Source organism: Elephantulus edwardii, unplaced genomic scaffold, assembly GCF_000299155.1.
Source record: "Elephantulus edwardii isolate Elephantulus edwardi_28Jun2011 unplaced genomic scaffold, EleEdw1.0 scaffold00302, whole genome shotgun sequence".
In the NCBI taxonomy this organism is placed as follows: domain Eukaryota; kingdom Metazoa; phylum Chordata; class Mammalia; order Macroscelidea; family Macroscelididae; genus Elephantulus; species Elephantulus edwardii.
Genome location: NW_006400052.1, coordinates 353,915 through 379,615, shown reverse-complemented (window position 1 = coordinate 379,615; position 25,701 = coordinate 353,915). Strand labels below are relative to the sequence as shown.

General features: G+C 47.2%; 1 protein-coding gene and 1 pseudogene across 2 annotated transcripts in view; one reads left to right on the top strand and one right to left on the bottom strand.

Moving 5' to 3' along the window:
* Window positions 1-25,701, top strand: part of AKT2 (v-akt murine thymoma viral oncogene homolog 2) — a 57,156-nt gene that overhangs the window by 8,518 nt on the left and 22,937 nt on the right. The window contains exon 2 of one of the 2 annotated variants that reach the window (XM_006900891.1): window positions 19,799-19,928. In XM_006900891.1, coding sequence (XP_006900953.1) covers window positions 19,883-19,928 — 46 coding nt within the window. In that variant the 5' untranslated portion in view covers window positions 19,799-19,882. Of the gene's footprint in view, window positions 1-19,798; window positions 19,929-25,701 lie in introns of those variants that run through there. The other variant, XM_006900892.1, reaches the window with a different exon arrangement.
* Window positions 4,693-16,427, bottom strand: LOC102845005 (annotated as a pseudogene).

The following is a 25,701-nucleotide window of genomic DNA, read 5'->3' as shown; positions in this document are numbered from 1 at the left end:
TTGTCCTGGAGAGGGTGAAGCCGGAAGGCTCTTTGGAGTCAAGGATTCTGAGGCTTCGTCTGACATATTTTGGCCATGTTGCAAGGAGGGACTGGTCTTTGGAGAGGGACATCATGTTTGGCAGAGTGGAGGGGCAGCGAAGGAGAGGAAGACCTTCAATGAGATGGATCGATTCTGTGACTGGAGCAGTGGGAATAAGTATGTTTGAGATAGCTAGGTTGGCACAGGATAGAAGAGCGTTTAGAGCTCTTGTACATAGAGTTGCTATGAGTCGCAAGTGACTCGATGGCACATAACAACAACAACAACATGTCTTGGCCTGCATACCAGGTTTATATGAATACAGCTAAATGTTCTGCAATTCACATTATTTTCTATGTTATTTGTAATTTCAAACCCATATGTTTTACTGTGTGATTATTTAAACAGTTGGTTTAATCAAAACACTGGTAACTGTCCTTATTTTCTTAAAGCTCTAATGCTGCTCTATCAAATACCATAAATGGATGTCTTTAAACAAATATTTAACTAGAAATTAAAATTTGAGGTATCAGTCTTATCTCTAGGCTCCAGAGGCCCTTATTTTCCAGCTTGTTTTCTAATTCCTGGGAATCTCCGTATGGTTTAGCATCAATCTTGCCTCATCTGTTTCTTTAGCTTCCTTGTTTAGTCTTTTATGTCTCAAGAGATTGATTTAAGACACACTCCATACCTTTCCTTTCATGTAGCACAAACAACTAATTTTCAAATGGGATTATAACCGCAGATGCAGAGGTTAGGGATTACAACACCTATTTTGGGGGACACAATTCCTTTGATAACATTGATATTGCCTGCTTTCAGTCAAAATTCTTCTGACATCAGTAATGATAGCCCTGGTTCTGTATCTTCATTTGAGTCAACTTTGAATTTCTAGCAGTTCCTTTTTAATGTATCCCTGTAGCCATTTTAAAATTTATCTTCAGCATAATTTTATTTGTGATATTAAGGATATTATTCAGTAATTGGCACTTTCCACTGGACCACCTTTCTAGAATAGACGTTTAGTTAGGCCTCTTCCAGTTGGTTGGCCAAGTAACTGTCTTCCAAATTTCTTTCCACAGAAGAATGTGTCTGATTGCTGAAGCATCTCAATTGGTATTTTGTCAGTTCTCAGAACCATTTTTTTGTCAATACCTTCAGCGTAGTTCAGACTTCTTCCCTCAGTACCATTGGATCACATCTGCCTCCTGAAATGGTTGATTGTTGGCCAATTTTTTTTTTAACAAATGATCTTTTATTGAAATATTTTCATCTGTAGTTCCTTAGCTAGCTGGGCGTTCCACAGCGCCACTGTTGATGTCTTCTGTGATGTCATGAGGGTGACGGCCATCAACATTGCAGCCCACAAATTGGGCAGTTCCCAGGATCTCTTTAATGGTTCCAGAGAGTTCTCTCGCTAAAGACCAGTGTTGCATATGCCGGGCAATGCCAGCAATCTCATCAAAAGTGATATTTCCACTGTGCTTAATATTTTTCTGCTTCTTTCTGTCTCTGGGTGGTTCCTTTAGGGCTTTGATGTTCAGGGCAGAGGCAGAAGGCACCACTTCAATCTGGGCCTGTCTGTTCTGAATGGTCAGTTTCACTGTAATCCTTAGTCCCTTCCAGTCACCGGTGGCCTTGGCAATGTCATCACCAACCTTTTTTGGAGACAGACCCAGGGGGCCGATCTTGGGGGCCAGAGCGGAAGTGGCACCGACTTCCCCACCGGTACACCTCAGGTATACGACTTTAATCTCATTGGGGTCGAACTTGGGCGGCATGGCGGAGACGGCTGGTGTCGGATGAACCCAGATGCCAGACGACCAAAGAAAGTTGCACCGAGGTCTCCTCCGAGCCAAAAGCTGAAAGGCCGGAAGCGCCAGTATTTTTTGGTACAGATTCTGTATTCCTTCCATCTTCTCCCCTCTCCCCTGCACCCAAGGATTCCTCCTCTTCTCCACCCCCACCCCCCAGCTTCTGTTTTCTTTTGATGCTCCTGCATCATTCACTTTTTAGCCTATGAAATCAGTGAATATTAGCAATAGTCAGGAAGTTTTCTAATTCTGCTATTGATTTTGAAGGGACTGGCAGGCAGCTCCTGAGCCTTGTCAGAGAAGAACCAGGAGGAGTGCAGGCCTGAAATTATATCCATTTTCCAGACAAGGAAATAAGTTATGGATTGTGATGATGCGGGAAACATATAATCAAGTAAAATTTGGCAAACCAGCCCCCAGACAGGCCCTCCACCTCCTCCTCTCACTCTGCTGCCCCTGAGTTCTCTACCATTGAAATTCTAGATTTTCTCCAGACTCTGAACTGAACCAAACCCTCTTTTCTCCAGCTGTTTTTATTGCCTCTTTACTAGTGCCCTGGGAATGGCAGGAGGGCCTTGAGAACAGTCTTTCAGGAGTTGGCTGGAGCAGAGGGAAGCAGGACTGGCGGAGTTGGTAGGGCTGGGTCCTGGTAGGTCTGGACAGACATTTGGATTTTGAGGACCCTCAACAGAAAGTCCTGTATGAAAATTCGGCCTCTGAAAAGGCTGTGGAGAACATGTCTCCTCTGACAACGTGGGATCACATTAATTGATGCTCTTGCTAGCAGCTGGTTTTTAACTTGAGGATGTCAGATTTTGACAGTGACTCTGACTATTGGGGGTGGTAGAGTGGTGAGTGTCTCCGGATTCAGTGTGAGATAGATGCCAGATTCTCTATAGATGGAGTTTTACAAATCTTCCAGAATCACTGCCTTAGAACCAGCAAAGGCCTCATGATTGCCTCCTTCTTCAGTGTTTTGTTTGTTTGTTTTACATCTTCCTGAGGGTTGGGTTTTTTGTTTTTGGGGTTTTTTTTTTTGCCTCAAGGAGGGATGTTAGGAAGGAGGTTTGGTGGTTCGATTTTCTCATACACAACCCCCCTTCCCAAACACAAGCATTTGGGTTAATCAGATATCAAAGAACAATGCTAAGGCATGCTAACAGTACTTGCTAAGCTTGCCTTCCTCTCAGCTTGTGTACATGAGCTGAGGGCTTGCATCTTTCTCTCAAATTGGAAAGGATCAGGCGTCTTGGGCCTACTTTATCAGTGAGAGAACATTGGGCTCTGACTGATATTTATCAATTGTCCTCTAGTTGACTCCGACTCATTATAACCCTCTGTGTGTCAGGGTGAAATGGATTTCAGTGGATTTCCAGTGGCAGGTTTTTGGACATAGATCACTAGACCTTTTTCCTGAGGTACCTCTGGGTATACATGAACCACCAACCTTTTAAAAAAAGATTTGTTTTATACTGATATATTTACAAAGTTTGAAAACATTGTTTTTCACACAAGATCATTCCCATTTCCTTCCCCCAACCCATCAAATTGTGCAGCCTGTGATTAACATGCTACCCCCTGCCCATCCTCACCCCTCCGCTTCCACCCCCTCAACCCCCACCCCGATCCTCATACTCATTCTACAATAATGGTTTTATACAGTATTTGTCCTTGTGGGACTGAGTTAATTCAGTGAGCATAATGCTCTCCAGTCCCTTCAAAGTTAGGTAGTAATTTACAAAATCATTGTTCCTGCGTGCTCTGCAGTATTCCATTGTATGAATATACCACAACTTCTCAATCCATTTGTTTGTGATTGGACATCTGGGCTGTTTCCGTGTTCTTGTGATGGTGAATAATGCTGCTCTGAACACTAGTGTAGAAGTCTCCATTTGTGCCTCAGTTCTCATTTTCTTGGGGTATATTCCAGATAATGGAATAGCTGGGTCATAAGGAATTTCTGTGTTCAGCTTTTTGAGGAAGTGCCAGACTGCCTACCAGAGTGGTTGTACCATTTTACAGTCCTACCAGCAATGTCTAAGAGTTCTTATGTCTCCACATCCTCTACATTTATTACTTACTGTCCTGTTAAACTTTGCCATGCCTACTGGAATGAGATGGTATCTCGTGGTGGTTTTGATTTGCATCTCTCTTATTACCAGTGATTTGGAACATTTTTCCATGTGTCTGTTGGCCATTTGAATATTGTCCTCTGTGAAAATTCTTTCCCTATCTTTTGCTTTTTGGTTTTCAGTCTTTTTCCTGTGGAGTCTCAGGAGTATTCTGTAAACTTTTGTTATGAGACTTGTCTGAGATGGTATTACCAAGTGTTTGTTCCCAGTCAGTAGGTTTTTCTTTTAACCTTGTTGGAAAAAATTTTTGATGCACACGGGGATTTAATCTTTGGAATGTCCCATTCATCAATTTTATCATCTCCAGATTGTGCATTTCTGGCTGTGTTTGGCAGTCTCTTTATACTGTGGACTAGGCCTTCTAAGCTTGATCCCAGTTTGTCCTTTACAAACCTTCTGGTTTTGGGCTTTAATCCCAGATCTCTGATCCATCTTGAGTTGATTTTTGTGTATTGGGTGAGATGTAAATTCTTTTTCAGCTTTCTGCAGGTGGAGGTCCTGATTTGCCAGAACCATTTGTTGAAGAGGTTGCCATTTTCCCCATTTGGTAGCTTTGATTTCATTGTGGAATATCAGTTGACCGTAGATAGCTGGGTCTATTTTGGGGTTCTCAGTTCTGTTCCATAGTGGTACCAGGCCATGCTGTTTTGGTTACTACTGCTGTGTGATAGGTTTGGGGTTTTTTTTTGCAGGATACACAAACATTTTATTCTCATTCCTCCTATTTATTTTTTGAGAAGAACGAGGCATTTCATTATCCACTCTTTCCACTCCTTAAAGGCATCCACTAGGTCAGGCAAATGCATGCTGTCCTTGTGAGTAGGCTTCGGTGTCACTCAGGGCAGGCCAGCAGATCCCTCATCGAGACACCTCAACAGTGCTTTGTATCTCTCCACAGTGCTGATAGCACACTGTGGCGTGTATAAACAGATGGGGCAGAGGGCACTGGTCAGCTTCATCCATGTGGTTTGAGCCTTGCATCAGACATGAGAGCCACTGGCGGTTTTGCATTCCAAAGATATGTCTAATCTCATGGGCCAGTGACTTACACGATCAAAGCAGAAAAATACTAGTGATTTCAGGGATGTAATAGTAAAAATCAGACTATTTACTTGAAGATGATTTCTCCAGCTTCTTCACTTTGCCTCCATAGTGTGAGCTGTAAAAATCACTGCCGTACCTGGCAAAGCTGAATATCCCCACACCATCTGTTGAAGAGGCTTGTCTAAGGACAAAATTCCAGGAGTCTCTTGGGTAAGGATCAATCATTGTTATCCCCACAACACAGAAGGCATTTTCTAGTTTTTTCCATGTCAGGAACTTCAGGATGTCCCCTGCATGAATTTGTAGGTTTTGAGTGTTCTTGTTGACTCTGAGGGAGAATCTTGTCACAGAAACAGCAATGGATTCTAGGAATTTTACTAGCAAACCATACAAAAAGGCTTCACAGTAACCCTTTAAGTCATTTAATATACTCTTCACTGATAATTCTAGTGTTCCTTAGCGACCCCGTAGACTATATAGTGTGTTTCTCTGTAGACAGTATCTTTCTTTTAGGATCATTGAAAAACTGCTGAAAGTCTTGGGGGGGGTCCTCAGGATGGGAGGCAATCCAATCTGATTCTGAGTGCAAGGTAATGTTTTCAAAGACCGTGCCGTTTGGTTTAAAGGCTTAGTTCATGAAGCGCCATTTGGCGGCACTGAAGTTCTCATACTGGGGCACAAGCTCTGGGGACTTGGAAATGAGAGCCATTTTCAGTGTCTGTTCAGAGGGCCATATGACAAGAAGCCTCTTCCATTCAAGAAGGGTTCCTATGCAGGAAAACGTTCATTCTTCCATTTGAACAACTGCTCTACCTCGAGGCTTCTTTAGAAAAACAAGGTTCTCATTAACGGTGTTTTACCTTGCAAGGATTGGCCTGTCTGGGCCATGGAAATGGTCTCAGGGTGTCCTCACCCCAGATCAGCATCCTCAGTGGCCCCAGTGCGTGTCTGTGTAGTAGGTTTTGAGGTCGGGGAGTGCTATGCCTCCACTTAACTTTTGTTCCTCAGAAGTGTTTTGCTTATTTGGAGTCTCCTGCCTCTCCACATGACATTTTCCCTTTAGATCTCCTTGAAAAACGAATTTGGTATCTGTTTTGGGATTGTGTTCCATCTTTTTTCCAACCTTAACCAGAGACCAGGGAATCCTGGCCAGTGTATGAGGGCAAATCACGTCAGGTGGTATGTTATTCTTCTTTTGGCTGAGATAATGAGGGCAGGTCTCCCTGAGGAGGTGACATTGATCAGAGACTGGCATGGGAAGGAGCCATGGGGGGGAGGTGGGAGAAGACCCCTAGACCAAGAAGGAGTTGACTCTGGTTCCTTTTATCCAGCAGCTGACACTAAGGCCCAGAGAGGGTCTGTAACCTGGGCTGGAACTTAGCCACCATGCCACCTCTCTGTGCTTGTTGTTGTGTACCATTGAGTTGGAACTGATTCATAGCTGACTCTCCACAGATTTTCAGAGGCAGTAAATTACACAAGAGATTGCCCATTTTTCTCCTGCAGAGCAGCTGGTGGATTCAGATCACATGCCTTTGGGTTGGCAGCACAGCTCCTTACTGCTAAGCCTCCAGAGCTCTGTCAGTGCTTAGTTTTTGTTTTTCCAGGGTGTGTCAGGTACAATTGCTGGAAAAGAGTGTTGCATATACCATGGACAGCCAAGATAACAAACAGGTTTGTCCTAGAGAGGGTGAAACCAGGCTGCTCCTTGGAGGCAAGGATTCTGAGGCTTGTCTGACATACTTTGGGCATGTTTCAAGGAGGGACCAGTCCTTGGACAGGGATGTCATGCTTGGAAGGGTGGAAGGACAGAGAAAGAGAGTAATACCATGGGTGAGATGGATTGACTCAATGACTAGGGTAATGGAGGTAGGTGTGTCAGAGACAGTAAAGTTGGCATAGAATAGAGCAGGTTTCAGGGCTGTTGTATAGGGGTCTCTATGAGTCACAAGGGACTTGATGACACATAACAGTAACAACAACAACAAGGTGTGTGAGGGAGAAGAACACAACAAGGAGCAGAACCTCCTCAAAACAAATCTAGGTTCTCCAGAAGTCCCCTTGAGTGGGGGCAGATGGGACAAGGTCTCTGTCTGGGTTTATTTCCAGGCCTCAGAGAGACCAGGGACACCCTTCCTTGGGCCTCTCCCTCTGCTTCCCGGAGCTCTCAGCAGAGGTGCTCCTCCATCTGGCCTCTGGGCTGCACAGCGGGGTGGGGTGGTTCCGTGGCAGGCTCTTTTGGACAGCCAGCCAAGCAGTGAGAGGCCCAGCTGAGGGAGCAGGACCAGGAGGGAGGGAGGAGCGTGGGAGGGGTGGCCGGGTGGGATCTCAGCCTGGCCCCCTTGGGGCAGGACCTCTTGCCAACCCTATACCCACAGCAAGATCCAGGCAGGCTGGGCGCGTGGAGAGTGAGTGGGTCAGCAAGTGGGGGCCGGCCAGGAGGAGATCCGTGTGTCAGAGGTTCTTGCAGGAAGTTCCCCAGCCCAACCATCCTGTCTGGGAAGCCTGTCTGCAGATGTTTCTAAGGGTGAGGCCAGAAACCCAAGCCTGTCTTGATTTGCCACCTCACAGGGCCCTTTTCAGAGGGACTGGGACAGCCACCTTTACCGCTGTACCTCCTGGCCCAGCTTTGAGATCTTCCTCGGCTGGTGGTTAGTTGGTCTACCTTCACCCCACTGGATGGGGTCACGTCATCCCTGCTTAGTTGTCCCAGCTAGGGGGCAGACAAGGTGGGTTTGAACCCTGCTTCTGGCTCCTTCTCCCAGCTTCTGTGGGCCCTTTATTTCATATCTCTATTTTGTATATTGTGTTTCTGTGGTCCCATTTCCTCTGCTGAAAATAGGAGCATTCACACCATGTGGAGCTGTGGGGCAGATTCCGGGAGTTAATGTGCTAGAAAGTGCTGAGCGCAGACCTGCTGAGGAGGTACTCTGCATTTAAGCTGCTGCTGCCAGCAGTATACTTAGGGGCTTGATAGGCTCTTGGTTGGCAAAGTAGCATCATGTGTGGAAGAGTCACAGACCAGGGGGCTGAGATTTCCACTTGGAACGACTCCAGAGAGAAGCATTTATCACTTCTGTCCTCCTGACTTTGCTTGGCCAGAGGCTGCCCTGAGCTTCTGCAGTAAAGAATAGTGTGTGTTGCCTTCACCTTCACCTTGCCAGGTAGCAAGCTGAGACATAGGGAGGTGTCCATATTGTTAACATGGACTAGTTAACAGTGCCACAGAAGTGCCGGATACTGTTTCAAAGAGTTACACATCTCTTCTCATTAATTCTCAGAGCATCCAGGGAATTGGGCACAGCTACTATTATTGCAGTTCTATGGGTGAGGAAATGGAGGTCATTGGTTTTGCCTAGCGTCAGTGCTGGTCAGTGCCACAGGTGGGGTTTGGACCCAGTCCTATCATGAATCCAGATTCTCCCTTTTTAAGATGAACTTGCCCGACTGTGTCCCAGATCATGGCCATCACTGTTACATAGTCATTGCTGCTGCTGCTACTGTTGTTGTTGTGTACCATTAAGTCAAGACCTATTCATAGCCAACCCTACAGTGGATTTTAAAAGCTAGTTAATTGCACTTGGAAGTTACCTATTGTCTTCTGTGGAGCAGCTGGTAGATTTGAACCATATAACTTTGGGTTGCCAGTTCAACTCCTTACCACTAGACCATGAAAAATCCCTTTACGGCACTACAGGAGTTGCTTTCTATTCTAAACAGAGCTGGTTCAAAATAGGCTTCAGTTATCCGAAGAGTGATTGCATTAACTCCTTGTGAGGTGAGGTGGGAGTTGTGACCCATCTCCGTCTCCTGACCTTGGCCAGAGCCCTTTCCCTTCCTGAGAGCAGAAGAAGGGAGACAGGCCTTTTTTGCAGAATTAAGATTTTATTCCAGAGTCAACGCAGCCTCGAGAGCCTACCCTTGGCTAGTTTTGTCATTGATGTGATCCCTTTGCTCATTTCGTATTTATGAGGACTAGCTTTTCGCTATGTATGTCCTGGATATGGTGGAATGGCACCCCCCTATTAGAGCATTTGCCCATCAAGTGCTCAGTGCAGCTGAGGAAAGGAGCAGGGGCTCTGGGAGAAGGCTCCTGAGGAGAGAACATTTAAGCAGAGATGTGACAGCCTGGAGTAGTAGCCAGACACAGATCCAGCGTGGCCACCATCCTCGAGGTGGAAAGGAGCTGGCCAGTGAACTGGAACTAGATTGAAGGCCTGTGAGCCAGTGGTAATGAATGTATGGAGGTGGGTCAAGGGGCCTGAAATGAAGACTCAGAACCCAGGGAGGCAGGAGAGTCTGACTGAGCTATGTGTGAGGAGGGATGGAGGGAAGGTGAGAAACAGGCCCTTGGGCTGCACTTTTTATTCTGCTGCACACAGACCCCTGGAAAAGGATTAGGCATGTGTACTTTGCTGTCTTTGTTTTTCGCTGTGTGTTTTCATTTGAATGATTCTCCAAAAAGTGAACACAGGCACATTGTACAATATCTGGATGATCCCTCTATGTTCAGGTAGGTACATTTTTATTGTGAGCCGCCTCTCCTATAACCTTGATAATAACCAAGATACAGGGCAACCTCTGATTTCAGAATCTGCCTTCATTTCATTACTCCCTCTTTTCATGTGTGCCAGATTTATCTCCCACTGTGTGTGTGGAACTTTTATAGGGACCCCATGACAACACTGAGTTTAAAAAAACCAAAACCCTTTTGAGGTAATATAAGTATCTCTGTCAGGTTGGTATTAAAATCCTATTTACTGACAAGCTGAGGTTCAGAGAGACTGCAGTGCAGCCCAGAAGCGGGTGAGTCACACCTTTGAGGTGATCACACCTCTTATCAGGACCTGAGGTGTGAGTTTGAGTCTCCCAGCTCTGCTCTAGCTGATCTGCTAGAAGGAAGGTGGCTCAGTCTCTTGGGAGCAAGGACAGAGAAAGGTGGACAGGTAGGCCCAATAGACCTGAATCTAGTCTACCACTGAATCCTTCAAGTTCTTAACTCATCTGTAAAGTAAGGGTCCTCATGCTTCAGGAAGACCCGGGTTCTCTTCTCAGCCATGTGCACCCACCTCCTGTCTGTTAGGTGAAGTTTGTGGGTTGTAGGTTTCATTGCAGAATCCAGATTAAGATGGATTAAGAAGGCCAAGGAAGAAAGGCCTGGAAAACTACTTTTGGGAATCTACCAATGAAAATCCTGTGGATCGATAATGGTCAGATCCGCAGTTGACCGTGGGATGCACAGGACTGGGCAGTATTTTGTTCTGTTGTGCAAGGGGTCTCCATCTATGAGTTGAGGTCTGACCTCACAGCAGCTGCCAGCAACATGAACCAGCTTGTGTGAGTGTCAGGTCGAGACAGCTCCTTGAGGAGGTTGTGATTAGCTCCTGCTTTACTGAGGACCACTGTCCCCACATTGAGTTGAAGAAGAGGATCCTCTATGTTGCTTCATTCCTGCCTAGCCTCAAACAAGTCACCCTCTTTCTCTTGGTTAAAGCTACAGCGCTCATGAACCTCCAGGGCCCTGAGCAGCCAGGCCACCTGTGTCCTCCACAGCTCCGTCTCCTGCCTGCTTATGAGCCCTGCTGTTCAGCGGCCTGGAACATTCTTCCCCAGAGACCCCTTGCTCCTTCAGGCTCTGCTTAGATGTCATCAGTGGGGCCGTCTCTCACTAGAATAAATCTAGAAGCCTTTCCCCCTCCCACATGCCTAATCTTGCACATGCTTCTTTATTTTTCTTCCTAACATTTGTCAAATTAAATATAGCATATCTTAATATTTACTTTGATGCCTATGTCTACTCCCTCTCAATGTAGAAAGGGGTGTAGGCAGAGAAAGCCTCTGCTCCAGATGAAACCTGAAGGTAAAAGGGGGACGTGGTGGGTGAGGAAAGGTGGGGAATAGCATGAAGCCTTGGGGTACAGCTGAACCAGGAATCTGCAGGCCCTGCAGAGGGGCAAGTACAATCAGTGAGCTGGGGGAAGATACTGGTAATCTCCAGAAGGCCATGGTGGTGATCCTTGGGGCACTTGACAAAGATCTGAGACAGGGAAGGAGCAGGAGCAGTGCTGTGTATGGGAGACCCTCTTTGCTGGGCATGATATACTTCATATGTTTGGAGTCTGCAGCCAAGAATATGGGACAAGATTTCTGTGGATAAGGCCCAGGAGAGGAGAGGGAAGTCTGTTCTCAGTACTTATTCCTGATCCAGTGTCTTGCAGTCTGCCCACGTCTTTCTTCAGCTTGCCCCTAGTCTTACCTGCGCCAAGTAGACAGACGGAGATTGTTGGAGGAGTATGTGCTGTTAAAGAGGAAAGAAGGAGAAATAGTGTGAGATACAGAAATCTATAACGTAGGACGTTAAGTTCCCTGTGATTCTAACCATCAGGAGAATGAATAATAATAATACTTAATCTGTGTTCAAGCTGCTCTGAAGGAATTGGTAAAAAATAAGGCCCCAGGAATTGACGGCATACCAGTTGATTTGTTTCTACAAAACAAATGCTGCCCTGGATGTGCTCACCAAGTTGTGCCAAGAAATCTAGAGGAGAATTGACTGGAAGAGATTCATATTTGCTCCCATTCCAAAGAAAATTGACCCAACAAGAGTGCAGAAATTATCAAACAGTATCATTAATGTCACATGCAAACAAGATTCTGCTGAATATTATCCATATCCCAAAATGACTGAGCACATCAACAGAAAACTGCCACATGAGCAGACTGGGTTTAGAAGAGATCATGGTACTAGGGATAAATGTTAAATGGATTTTGGCTGAAAGCAGAGAGTACCAGAGAAACGTCTATCTGTGTCTCATTGACTATGGAAAGGCATTTGATTGTGTGGAACACAACAAACTGTGTCCAACTCTGAGAAGAATGGAAATCCCTGAACACTTGATTTATGCTTATGCAAAACCTATACTTGGGCCAGGAAGCAGTTGTTAGAATAGAGCAAGGAAATGTTGCATGGTTCAAAATTGGAAAGTGTGTAAGCCAGAATGCATCTTATTTCCATACCTTTTCAATCTATATGCAGAACAGATCATTCGGGAGGCTGGTATCTGTGCAGCTGGTATCATTGTGGAGTAATGTGGCATCAGGATTGGAGGAAGACTCATCAACAGCCTTTGTTATACAGATGACACAACCTTGTTTGCTGAAACTTAGGAGGATCTGAGAGATCTGCTGCAGAAGGTCTAGGACTGCAGCCTCAAATATGGATTGATGTTCAACATCAAAAAACAAAAATTCTCACAACTGGGCCAATTCACAGCCTCATGATAGTGAAAAGAGTGAGATTAATGGTGTGAGTTTGCTTGATTCCACAATCAATACTCTTGGTACCAGCACCCAGGAAATTAAAAGACGAATTGTACTTGGGAAAATCTGCTGTGAGGAACCTCTCCAGAGTACTGAAGAACAGTGATGTTGGTCTCAAGGTTAAGATGTGCCTGATACAGGCCATGGTCTTCATAATTACTTGCCATGCATCAGAAAGCTGGACAGTGACTAGGGATGACAGAAGGAGAATTGATGCCTTTGAGCTGTGGTGTTGTAGAAGAATATTGAATGTGCCATGCACTGCTAGGACAACAAACAGGTTCGTCCTGGAGAGGGTGAAACCAGGCTGCTCCTTGGAGGCAAGGATTTTGCAGCTCTGTCTGACATACTTTGGGCATATTGCAAGAAGGAACCAGTCCTTAGAGAGGGACTTCATGCTTGGGAGGTTGGAGGGACAGTGCAAGAGAGGAAGACCTTTGATGAGATGGATTGATTCAGTCTGGGATAATGGGGGTGGGTGTGTCAGAGACCATAAGATTGGCTCAGGATAGAGGAGGGTTCAGAGCTGTGGTACATAGGATCACTGTGAATCACAAACGACAGCACATGACAACAACAATCTTTGTTGAGCAGTTGGCTGTCCTGGGCTCTGTTCTGAGGGCTCATTCAGTTTTCACAGGTATATACAATGTCAAGAAGACAAAGATTCTCACCACTGGACCAATTGGCAGCATCAGGATGGATGGTGAAGAGATTGAGATTGTACACAGCTTTAGTTTGCTCGGCTCCATAGTCAACAGTCAGCCAGGAAATTAAAAGGCGCATTGCCATGGGAAAGTCTGCTGTTAGGGACCTCTCCAAAGTGCTGAAGAGCAGTGGTATCTCTTTGGAGACTAAGGTGCGTCTGATACAGGCCGTGGTCTTCGCAATCACCTGTTATGCATCAGAGAGTTGGACAATGACCAAGGAGGATAGAAGGAGAATTGATGCCTTTGAGCTGTGGTGCTGGAGAAGAGTATTGAGAATACCATGTACTGCTAGGAAAACAAACAGATTTGTCCTGGAAAGGGTTAAACCGGGTGGCTCCTTGGAGGCAAGGATTCTGAGCCTCCGTCTAACATACTTTGGACATGTTGTGAGGAGAGACCGGTCCTTAGAAAGGGATATCATGCTTGGGAGGGTGGAGGGACAGCGCAGGAGAGGAAGGCCCTCTATGAGGTGGATTGATTTTTAGTGACTGGGATAATTGGGATGGGGGTGTCAGAGACAGTGCGATTGGCACAGGACAGAGCGGAGTTTAGGGCTGTTGTACATAGGGTTGCTTTGAGTCACAGGCGACTCGAGGGCACATAGCAACAACAACAACAACAACAACAACAACAACAACATACTATTCTCCATCATGATGAAGAAACTAAGATGAGAGAATTTGCTTGTCTAAGCTCATGAAGTCAGCAAGTGGCAGAGCTGAGTCTGAAACTTAGGCATTTGGTTCTTGAGGCCACTTGGCTCCTATTAATTTCTTTGGCACAATTGCATCTGTTCCTTCCCCTCCCCATAGCATTTCTACATATACCTCTTCATGTTGTCAAGTCCACGATAGCATTCCCTGTCAGATCCTTACTGGTGTGTAGTACCTGAAAAGGACACTTATCTGCAACATACATATGTGGATTATGAGAGCCATAGTGATTTCAGTGGTGTCATCACATGAAAATGAAGTATCGTAAAATTGAGAATGTGCTAAACCCTTGCCACTGAAGTCTGGTGGTCTCGTGTGGGCACATCTGGGTTGACTTTTTTGTGCTGAGGATGATTGTGTGTTCTGTGGACTGTTAGACCCTCTCCGTGGCAGGAGTACTGGGGAACAAGGTCCCCACTCAGAGTGGAGGGGGTATGTTAGCTCCCCAAACTTCTAGTAGTATTTTGGGAAGGGCACTTAAGCAGAGTTGATAAAATTGGCATGTCTACATGCCCTTTGAGGAAATGTTGAAGCAGAGATTCCTACAGAGGGCAGACCTGCTGTCTCCCGTTGCTATACCAGCATCTTAACCCAGATATGCTTTGTTGTGAGCAGAGCTCCAAACTGGTTCAGTGACAGCAAAATCAGAACCGACTCAAATACATAAAACGTGCCTGTTCTGGAACTCTAACCAGAACTGGGAAAATTCCAAGTTGAAACCTCAGAATGGGAGACTCAGAGGAGGCCTACCAAGCCCTCTCAGGAGCCTGTTGTAGGAGATGGGACTGCTGTCAGACCTGTGGATCATGACACATATTCAAAGCATTGTTGGAGTGTGACGTTTGCTGACATCATCCTGCCTGTAAGTAAGTTTATATGCCATGTTTCCAACTCCTAAAGCCAAAGATCAAAGACAAAGATTACAGGATTACCAATAATAAAAGGCAATGATAATGAAAACTACAGGGGGAAAATGAGATATTTGACTTCTTTCAGAACTGACTTAGACTGGAATCCCATCCTAAGTCAGGAGCTTTCCTTCCAGTGCTATTAGTGGTGATTGAGTACTTGTGGAGAAAAATTAAGTGTAAAGAGAAAAAGTGGAGTGCAGTTTTATTTAGGGTGATGAGAGACAGCTTTCCAAGGCAGGTAGTATGAGCAGAGGCAGACACAAGCCAGGTATGCCCTGTGGATACCTGGGCTGAGAGCCTACCTGAAGGAGGAACAGCATGTGCAAGGACCCTGAAGTAAGAGGGCTAGACCTCTATGTTAGAGCAGTGGCAGGATACAGGTGTCACGGAGTTTGGAGAGGTATGGAGGACAGTACTGACCTCAGAAGCACCTAAGTAGGAGTGAGCTCTGAGTGTTCAGGGATCCTCAGACCGACTTCCTGGGAGGCAAGGACCGTAGTGACCCTCAATTTACAAAGGATTAAAAGGAGCCTCAGAGGGTCCAGACCCTTCCCAGCTTCTTGACAGGATAGGATGAAGTGAGCAGCGCAGGGCCTCTTTAGTTCCCTCTGCCCCAGGCTGCTAGACGAGCCATGTAAGTCCTCATGAATCTGACCCCTACCTTGTGAGACAGAGCTTCTGAGAGGGCCAGTTTCAAGGTCATTGTAAGAGAATTTGCAAAACTCAGACAAATGAAGTGTTTGAGATATAAAGAAAGAGTAAGTCTGAGATACTCAAGTGCTCAACAGCCAGTGTAGTGATAGCCCCTCAGGACTCCTTACCACCAGGAGGGAGGACCAGCCTTCCCAGCCTGCTGTGTTCTGGTAAGTCTGGTTGAGGAGCACTGTGGTTTTGGCCTGAGATCCAGTGCTTTCCTTCCCTATGGAAGACCCCCCCACCCCCAAGCTCCAGACCATGGAGTAGAAAACCTCTTCTCTTTTCCATCCTGCCTTTGCCCTGAGGTGCACGGAGCTGTCACTTGCTGGTGTTATGGGTAGGGAGTTGTACTGCTTACCTAAAGGCTGTGTCTCTTCGGCAGTTCAAATCCACCTATGGCTATGCTGGAGAAAGATGACTAGTCTCCTTCTGTGTGATTCACAGCTTCCGAAAACTCACTGGAGGGTTCTGACAGGTCAGCAACGAGTTAGAATTTTTGTATTGGTTGGTGAAGGAGCGCTGATGGCATAGTGTGTTGTGAGTTGTGCTGCTCACCCGAAAGTCAGTGATTCAAATCTACCACCTGCTCTGAAGTAGAAAGCTGGTTTGGTGTCCTCCTGGAAAGATTTACAGCCTCACAAACCAGATGGAGGGTCACAGTGAGTTGAACTCAACTTGATAGAAGTTGATGAATATTACATGGTTTAATTGCATTTCTCTCTTACATGAGATTAGTGCATGTTCTTGGTTGAGTGAATGAATGTCTCCATGGGAATGTCTCCTGGGAAGTGTCCTTGTTCTCTCACATTGCCCCCAGGTGGCTTACCTGTAGCTTACAGCCATGGCCCAGGCTTTCAGCTGACTCAGGATGCACTAGGAAGTAGCAGGTGGGAACATAGCACATTAGCAGTTGCTCCTCAGGGGTGCCCTGACTGGAGGCTGGGGGCAGAATCAGGCTCCTGGATGCTGACACTTGGACTCCAGAAGCAGCCTCTCCTCCGGCCTGGGTGTCCTCTGCTGGCGGCTCTCCCAGGAGCAGGTCTTGGCTATGGTGCAGGTGTTTCATCATCACAGGGCTGCGTCACAGATACCTCAGCAGAGGCGCCACCCTCAGTGGGAGGACAGGGCATGATCCACCGGGACGCTGGGGATCTTCAAGTTCCTCCTTCTGCCTTTGCCTCAGCTATCAGTGGCCGCTTTAGTAAGATTGTAAAATGGTAGCCCTGGTGCATCGAGACCAAGGCCTCTCTCTGCTACTCCCCAGCTGGGCGACCCCAGGTAAATAGCTTCTCTTCTCTGAGCCTCTGCTGTCACCTATGTGTGGTCTTGGCTCCTGGGGTGGGGGGAAGGTGAGGGAAATGTGCTCAGGAGAGACATTTGGAAGTGGCCAGCACCCTGCCCAAGGCCACCCAGCTGCCCAGTGTCTCCTGGACTCTGGAGCCCTGACCACTGTTGATCGCACTGCCTTTCTCCATGTTGCCTTTGTCATGTTGACAGCCATGTGTTCCCGTGTTTACCAGGTGCCCTCTGCTCACAGTACGTGTCATAGCACTGAGTTCAGCCCTGGCTCTGCGTGACGCAGAGACTTTGAGGAGTGAAGTCACTGAGGGTGATCTGAGACGGGACACCAGACACTGTTCACACCACCCTGCCTCTGGATTCTGAGATTCCCTCCTGGCCCTTTAAGGAACACAGGCAGTCAAATATCCTGCTTAGGCACAACCCGTGGTTAACCACCAACTTCTGTGAGGTATTTTATATTAAAAATTCATCATGTATGCAATGGTTCATAAGAACAAGTGGTTGCTATTTTGCAGCACACTTTAAAACATTTTTATTATTGTATCATGCTAAAGATATTTTAATGTGTCAAAGTATTTATATAAAAGATATACTCTACACCATGTTAAGGCAAATAGTTCATGTTACTGTACAAATTCAAACAAAAATAGATTTGAGAGCACAGCAGGCTGAGAGGACTGCCATTAATCCCACCATTATTATGTTTGGAGACAAGTCCACAGGACCCACGGGTTCTTTTCTGCCCCCTCACCCTGACCTCTGGGCGGGTCTAGAGACTCACCAAGTTCCTTCTTCCTCAGGATCTTTCATTTGCTGTTTCCCTGCCAGAAATTCTTCCCTCAGATGCCTGCATGGCTCCCTCCCTCTTTCAATTCAGATACATCTGCTTAGATGTCCCCTGTACAACATGGCTCAAACAGCACCTCCATTTCTTGCCATGTTTTTACGGTTTTATTTTCTTTTCCACCCTTACCATCCATCCCTCTGATATGCTTGTGTATGTTGGGGTATTACCTGCCTCTTTGCTGGAGTGTGAGCTGCTGAAAGGCAGGCACCGTCTCTCAGTGACTGCTCCGTCTCCCATACCCAGGACAGTGTCAAGAACTCCAGGAAGTTTGATGGGGTGAATAGATTGGATATGTTTTTGTGGGTGCATCTGGGCCCAGGCAGCCCAGAGAGGAGACCTGGATTTGTTCCTTGTGTTCTCAGCAGATACCCAGCTGCTGTGCTGAGCTGCTCTTTTCTTGAAGATTACAGCTCTTGAAGATTACAGCTGCCCAGGGAGTAGGGTCCAGCAGATTGGAGAAGAACCCACTAGATCTGCAAATGATAGAGGCCAGAAGGAAGGGTCTGAATGATAGAGGCTGAAATAGAGAAGTGGTAAGGGTAGGGGGCGACTTGAGAGTGATTGCTGTTATGGTTCTTAGTGCCATTCACTGTGGTGGGGAGGAATTTGTTTTGTGTTGTGAGGGAACTAGGGAGCCATGGAAGAGTCTTTAAAAAGGAAGGATTTGGAAGATTGAAATGGAGTTTTGGTTAATGGAGTTAAGAGCAGAAGATGAGAGTCCAGGGGGGGCCCTGAGCTGGGGAAGAGGGAAAGGAGGTTCAGGGCCCCACAAGCAGTAAGGTAGAAGAGGTCCTGGAGGAGGTTGACAGAGCCTCTCAGAGGTGAGGAATTTGCACGCTTTCCCTAAGGATGATAGGAGCATGGTGGGGAGATACGGCAGGGTTTAACCAAGAGTGGGCAGGGCTAGTCTTTAGAACCCCTCGAATCATGGAATTGGGGGCATGCTGGAGGGAGTGAGTGTAGAGTTGGGGGCACCAGGGAGAAAGGTGGACGTGAAAGAGGCTGCAGGCTGGGGAGAAGAGGTACAGGATGGAGAGAGGTGGTTACATAGATCGAGATACAAATTGACAAGATATTTAGCATCAAGATCTCTAATTGAGGTATCGGGGCCTCTGGCAGAAGGGTGCCCCAGCAGTGATCCCCTTGGCAGCTCAGAATCCTGGTGTGATTTCTTACCCCAGTTGCTTCCCAGCACTGTCCATCTTGTCTTCCCTCTTGCTTCCTCCCACTCACCTCCCTTCCCTTTGCCCAGCCGGGCAGCTTGCCACCATCACATGCCAGGCAGTAGCGTGTCCGGCTCAGCAGCTCCCCTGGGGCACGAGAGAAAGCTGATGCCCACGGTGTCCCTGGAACCAGCTACCACTTCTCTAGGGGTTGTGGTAGCTTCTGACCTGCTGTCCGCAAATAACCCCCAGCCAGGAAGGTGCAAGTCCCACGCCCAGGCCGGCCACACCAGGTAGGGGCCCAGCTGGCAGTCGCTTGGTGACCTTCTCTCCTCTGCTCTGGGAACTTGAGACAGAGCAGCAGCCCCGGTGTCTCTCAGTTTGTTGGGTGCAAGTCTGACGGAAGCCGAGGTTTCCGGGAAGGAATAGGCCTTGGCTGAGCCTTTAAAATGGACTGTTAGGCCCCAGGGAAGTGCAGACGCCGTGGGCTGCTTTTGTATTAAGATTCTGGTGTATCTGTCTTCCCTCATTTATTAGGTGGGGGCAGAGGGGGACAGAAGCTGAGGGAAATACATGGGGGGAGGAGGAAGGTAGTTGGTTTGTTGGTAGTTGGAAGGTGGCAGATTGGTGGTTCCTTGTTCTCGAAAAGAGAAAGTGAGAGAGTGAGTGTGTATGTATACACACACACAGAGGGAGGAGGCCTGTTGGTAGATGCTGTAGTGTTGAGCTTGGGTGCCCAGGGCTGTCTGATTCATCCTGGGTTACCTCAGCACTGGGGCATGGGAGTGACGTGGAGGTGGAGTTAAAGCCACACTGATACCCTCCCAGTCAGAAGTTGGGGTGGATGACCAGCCAGCTCCCCTCAGTACAAATATCCAGGTCTGATCTATGCATGTTCTAGGAACTCTTTTTCTCCCAGACTGTGACCTTGAGACCTGGGTCTTGTTTGTTCTTCTGCCCTCCAAAAAAGGGCAGCAGGTCCTCTGAGGGCTGAGGTCTTCCGCACCATCACTAGTTCCACACTATATAGAGCACAAAACAGTGCTGCAGAAATCAGGCTGTTAGAGGAAAAGGGCTGGTGTGACGCTCCCTCCTTCTCTGACTGACTCCCCTCTTGTCTTACAGACTCTGCTCTGTCCATGACACTGTCTGCATGTCCTGCTGCCACATACTGACCTGAGCTAGGTGCCAGCGTGTCACGCTGCCACCATGAACAAAGTGTCTGTCATCAAAGAAGGCTGGCTTCACAAGCGTGGTAAGGACCCTTTTTGCCCACTGACTGGTCTGTCTTCTCTGACTTGGCTCTTGTGGCAGCTGGCTCCTTGAGTGGCTGAGGGACAAAGGCTTTACCAGCTGGCCAAGGAACCGGCAGTCCACAGCTCCACCTGCCTGGCTCGGGGCCAAAGCACTTGTAACCCATTTCACTAGAATTGGTTGGGAAGCAGTGTCTCCACCTGGGCAAGTGTCTGGACCACCCGTGTGAGCCTAAGGACCAAGCCTTTTGCTCTCTGTCTGCGTTAGTGAGTGAGCTCATTGCCAAATCCAGCGTGTGAAGAAATGAGGCTCCGAAAAAAGTCACACAAGTGAAGCTACATAGTGAGAGCATGGTGGTGAGCTAAGTCTCTGAGAATATAGTGGTGCTCTTACATTCCTGTGAGGACAAAGGGGTACAGACAGAAAATGGAAAAATAAGTAGAGTAGATGTAGAATATGAACTGGTGAATGAAAGTAAACAGAGAGAGATGGAGGAGTCAGGGTCAGTGGTGTCCTTGACCAGAGTCCTTGTGTAGGTGAGTCAGAAAACCAGCCAGATGGCTCAGCAAAGCTGTCCCAGGAAGAGAGGACAGCAAGGACAAAGGGCCTGAGGTGGGAGTGTGTCCGATGTATTCTAGGAACAGCAAGTTGGCTGGTGTGGCTACAGCAGGGTGAATGTGGGCGGGAGGGAGGAGAAGAGGCCGAGGGACAGTGTGTATCACTCGGGGTGAGGCCCTGCAGGCCTCAAGAGGAGCTGAGCTCTGACTCTGCTAGTGGGAAGCCCTAGAATGTTGTCAGCCAGGGTGTGACGCTCTTACTGCACAGAGGAAGCAACTGAGGCCTGGAGAAGAGATCTCATCTGCAAGGAAGAGCTACAAACCCCAGGACTCTGGTCTGTGCCCAGAGCCATGTGCAGAGCTGCTAAGCTGCTGTGTGACAGCAGCAGGCTGAAATCAGGAGCCTGAGCTGACAGTCACCTTTGTCCCCCAGCCCCTAAGAGTGAAGGAGACAGTGACTTTCATGGACGCTCCCCTTGTGGAGGGAGATTGCCAGGCTCAGTGATAGCTGTTCTTTGTGCCCTTACATTCACCTAGTAAACATTTATTGAGAACATCCTGTGTCCCAGGCATTGTTCTAGGCCCTGACGACACAGCAGTGAACCACAGGCAAGGCTTGTGTTGCTCTCAGGTTTGACAGAAAGCCCTTATGAAGATAGGAATGCTATTGGGGTGCTTCGGAGATCAGAGGAGGATATGAGGTGGGGGGCCACTGTTGGAAGTTGGACATCAGGGAGAATGGTCTGAAGCAGTGAGGAGGGAGTAGAAGACACATGGTTAGAGAGCACGTGGGCCAAAGGATGGCCATTGATTCCTGAGGGACAGGAAGCAAAACAGAGGCAGATATGGCCAGCCCAGTAGAACTCTGGGAACCCCTCCTGCCCTCTCCCATAATGTAGACACCCCCGCCCCTAGGTACAGGATTTGAGGTGACTTCCTGGGAACAGGCCTGTCCATCTCACTGAACAGAGGAGCTCCTTTCTTCTGTCCTTACCAGGCAGGCAAAGCATTCCAGGCTGGCCTCCATCCCCCACGCTGAGCCCTGAATTTGAGGCTATTGATGGAGTCTCTGAACCGCAACAGATATTAAGGTTCCAACCCTGACTCCACCACTTCCTTTGGTGTGACCATGAGCAAGCTGCAAGCACCTCTCAGAGCCCCGTATTTGGTTTCCCATCTATAAAATGGGTCAATGCCAGCTTCGTGTCACAGAGTTTGGGGCTTTTACTAGCCATTGTAATCTCAGTGCTGTCAAAAGTGCTTGGCACACAGCAAGCACTCAATTAATGTTTGTGGAATGAGTAAATAGTGTTGTGTAGGTGATTGATTTTGTTGTACAAGGTTCTCAGGCTCTGCTCACTCAGCCTGAAATGTCTGAGGTGCTGACCGACCAGGCCTACTCACTAGGAACCTATAGTCTGCCAGAGCACTGTGGGGCAGGAATATATTTGTTCTGGGCCCTGGTGTTGATGTGAATGTGTCTCTGCCCCTCTTAGGACCTCAGTATCTCTATTCTTGTTACAAAGAGCTGGATGAGTGGGCCACAGCTTCCCTTGCATGCTCGGGTGGCCTGGCCAGGACACAGGTCCTTTGGTTTGCACCTTAACACGGCTGTTTATTCTGAGCAGAGGTGGGCAAGGCCAAGCAGGCTGTGCTGACTGCATCTGTTTGAGGACCTATACTGTTCTTTCCCTTCTCTGCCCCTCTCCTTATTCCACTCTTGGTTGTAATAATTGTGACTCCCGATTACCTAGTTCCCTCTCTGTGCTGTGCTGGCTTCTGGGCTAGCTCGATTTCTTTGAATTTTCACACCTTACAAGGCACGGTCTTACATTCAAGAAGCTGAGACTCACCTGGGTGGCTTGCCTGCCCGGGATTTTAGCTAGCTGGTGGCAGGCAGAGCTACACTCAGCTCTCAGGCCCTCTGACTCCTGAAGCTGTGTGCATGGCCTGGCCCCTGTGCTGCTTCTGCCCACGAAAGTGCATATCGAGAGCAGGACTGTTAAATGGGGTCACCCACCCTGTTTTACTGCACTTACAGCCTTCAGTGGAACATTTTGAAGTGCAGAACCAGCTCTGTTCTGTTGCACACAGGGTCGCTGTGAGTTGGAGCCACTTGATGGCACCTAAAAAAGATGAATTGCATTGGGAAAAACTGCTGTCAGGGACCTCTCCAAAGTACTGAAGAGCAACGATGTCCGTCTGGAGACTAAAGTGCGCTTGATACAGGCCATGGTCTTTGCAATTACTTTTACTTGTTATGCGTTGGAAATCTGGACAATGACTAGGGATGACAAAAGGAGAATTGATGCCTTTGTTCTGTGGTGCTGGAGAAGAGTATTGAATATACCATGGACTGCTAGGAGAACAAACAAGTTTGTTCTGGAGAGGGTGAAGCCAGGCTGCTCCTTGGAGACAAGGATTCTGAAGCTTTGTCTTACATACTTTGGACATGGTATCAGTCCTTGGAGAGGGATGTCATACTTGGGAGGGTGGAGGGACAGTGCGGGAGAGGAAGACCATTGATGAGATGGATTGATTCAGTGACTGGGGTGATGGTGGGTGTGTCAGAGACAATAAGATTGGCAAAGGATAGAGCAGGGTGTAGGGCTGCTGTCTATAGGGTCACAGGCGACTCAATGGCACATAACAACAGATAACAACAATGCCCTGTGCCTGGTCTCCATCTGACACTATCTGCTGGTTTAGAGGCAGACAGCTCATGGTCAAGAGTAAGACCGTGATCTGGTCCCAGAGCAGACCTGAATCTCAGTCCTGGCTCTTCTGGTTCCCAGCCCTGAGCCTTAGGCCAGTGATGAACCACTTGTTCCTCAGAGCCCTGGTCTGTGAGATGGTTCTGATAGTGTCTTATCGCAGATTGTCTGGACGATGTTTTTCTCTCTACCTAGGTTTCTTTGCCCCCCCCCCCAGCTTATTCTTGCTAAAATACACAGAGACAAGTGGTGGATTGTAAATTCAGCCCCATTCAGCCAGCACATAGTTGAAAACATGGAATGATGGCCCCACAGAACCCCCCACCCTCCGGATAGTAGCCACACCTCTAACTTCTGACAGCATAGGTGAATTTTGCTGGTTTTTGAACCTTATGTAAATAGAATATTCAGTATCTACATTTGAAAGAATCTAATAAGTTAATCTAATTAAGCATTTAGGATAGTGCCTGGGACATCCGAGTAACATTGTATCATCATCACCATCAAAAGTACTTACTTAGATATACTCTTGATAAGATATCCCCACAAGGGCTCAGAGAAAGGAAGTGATTTCTCAGAGGTCACACAGCTGGACACCCACACTCCCAGGTGTGAGTGTGAGTGAGTCCCAGGGCCTGGTGACACAAGCTTTGCTTTTGTAGTAGCCTGTGATGAAGAACCTTTGTGGAGGTTTTGTGGAGCACCTGTTGTGTGCTGCGCCCTGGGTGGGCTGCCTCATGGTTGTTGTACTTTTATAAAAAAAAAATTATTGTGTTTTCAGTGATGGTAGACTTAGCTGTGTAGGTTAACCTCAATAGTTTCTACACAGTCAATGTAGTGACATTGGTTACGTTTGTCACAAATCACGAACCATCTCATTATTTCCTCATTATTTACGAGTCTGTTCTGTTTTCCATTTCTTTTAACCATTTTCCTGAAATAAAATTTACATAGAATTCACTTTAGCTATTTAAATGTCCCGGTCAGTGGTATTTAAAATTGCAGAGTTGAGCCCATTTTATTGCCTGCAAAAGAAACTCTGTTTCTCTTTTAACTGTCACCATCATCCCCAGTGTTGCTGTTTTCCTTCCCACTCAGGAACCACTAATCTGTGTTCTGCTTCATAGATTTGCCTATTCTGGATAGTTCATGCACATTATGCAATCTATGGTCTTGTTTGTTTTCCACAATGCATTGTTTGATTTGAAACCAGCCCACCGGTGGAATCCAGGGTCAGTGTAGGTGGGTAGCCCCTCACCTCAAGCAGAGGCCTCAAAGTCGGGGCCTATGGCCCTGCTCTGATGGCTCACCAGGTGTTCTCGGAGCTGTTGGAGGTGGCTCTGCTCATCTCTTCTTGGTCCCGGCTGGCCTGGTTCACCTTACCCTTCTTGTTAAACTTGTGGTAGTAGATATAGAGCGCATGTGCTTTGGGCGTCTTTGCCTTTCTCGGGTGAGTGGAAGGAAGGCTTTTGGGTGGGTTTTTCCCTCAATTTCCCTTGGACTCTCTTCATTGGTCCTTTGCACCTTTGATCTACATAAATGCTTGTGCTTATAGGAGGTTTCCCCCTGAAGTGTTGGGAAATGGCTGGACAGCTGCTGAAGTGGATGACTGTGACTCCATGGCTGTCTTTATCCTGTGGTGGAGTCGTCCAGTCATCTCAATCTATGGTCTTTTGCAACTGGCTTTTTTTCCACTTACAATGTCTATCCATGTTTATCCTATATTAGTACTTCATTCCTTCCTATTGATTATTAACATTCTATTGAATGTATTGAATCTACTGCATTTTTTAAAATTTATTTAACCATTGCCATGGGAAAGTCTGCTGTCAGGGACCTCTCCAAAGTACTGAAGAGCAATGGTATCTCTCTGGAGACTAAGGTGCATCTGATACAGGCCATGGTCTTTGTTATCACTTGTTACGCACCAGAGAGTTGGACAATGACCCAGGAGGACAGAAGGAGAATTGATGCCTTTGAGCTGTGGTGCTGGAGAAGAGTATTGAGAGTGCCATGGACTGCTAGGAAAACAGATTCATCCTGGAAAGGGTTTAACCGGGTGGCTCTTTGGAAGGAAGGATTCTGAGGCTACGTTTAACATACTTTGGACATATTGTAAGAAGAGACCCGTCCTTGGATCCTTGGAGAAGGACATCATGCTTGGGAGGGTGGAGGGACAGCGCAGGAGGGGAAGGCCCTCTTTGAGGTGGATTGATTCAGTGACTGGGATGATCAGGATGGGAGTGTCAGAGACAGTGCGATTGGCACAAGACAGAGCAGAGTTTAGGGCTGTTGTACATAGGATCGCTATGAGTCGCAAGTGACTGGACGGCACATAAAAACAACATCCATCCATCCATCCATCCATCCATCCATCAGTTAATGGATAGTTAGGTAGTTTCCACCCTTTGACTATGAATAGTACCCACAGTGCTGTGAATATTGTCTGTTAATTTCTGTATGTGTGTTTTTGTGTTTCACCATCTTATTAAAATAGTTTTTT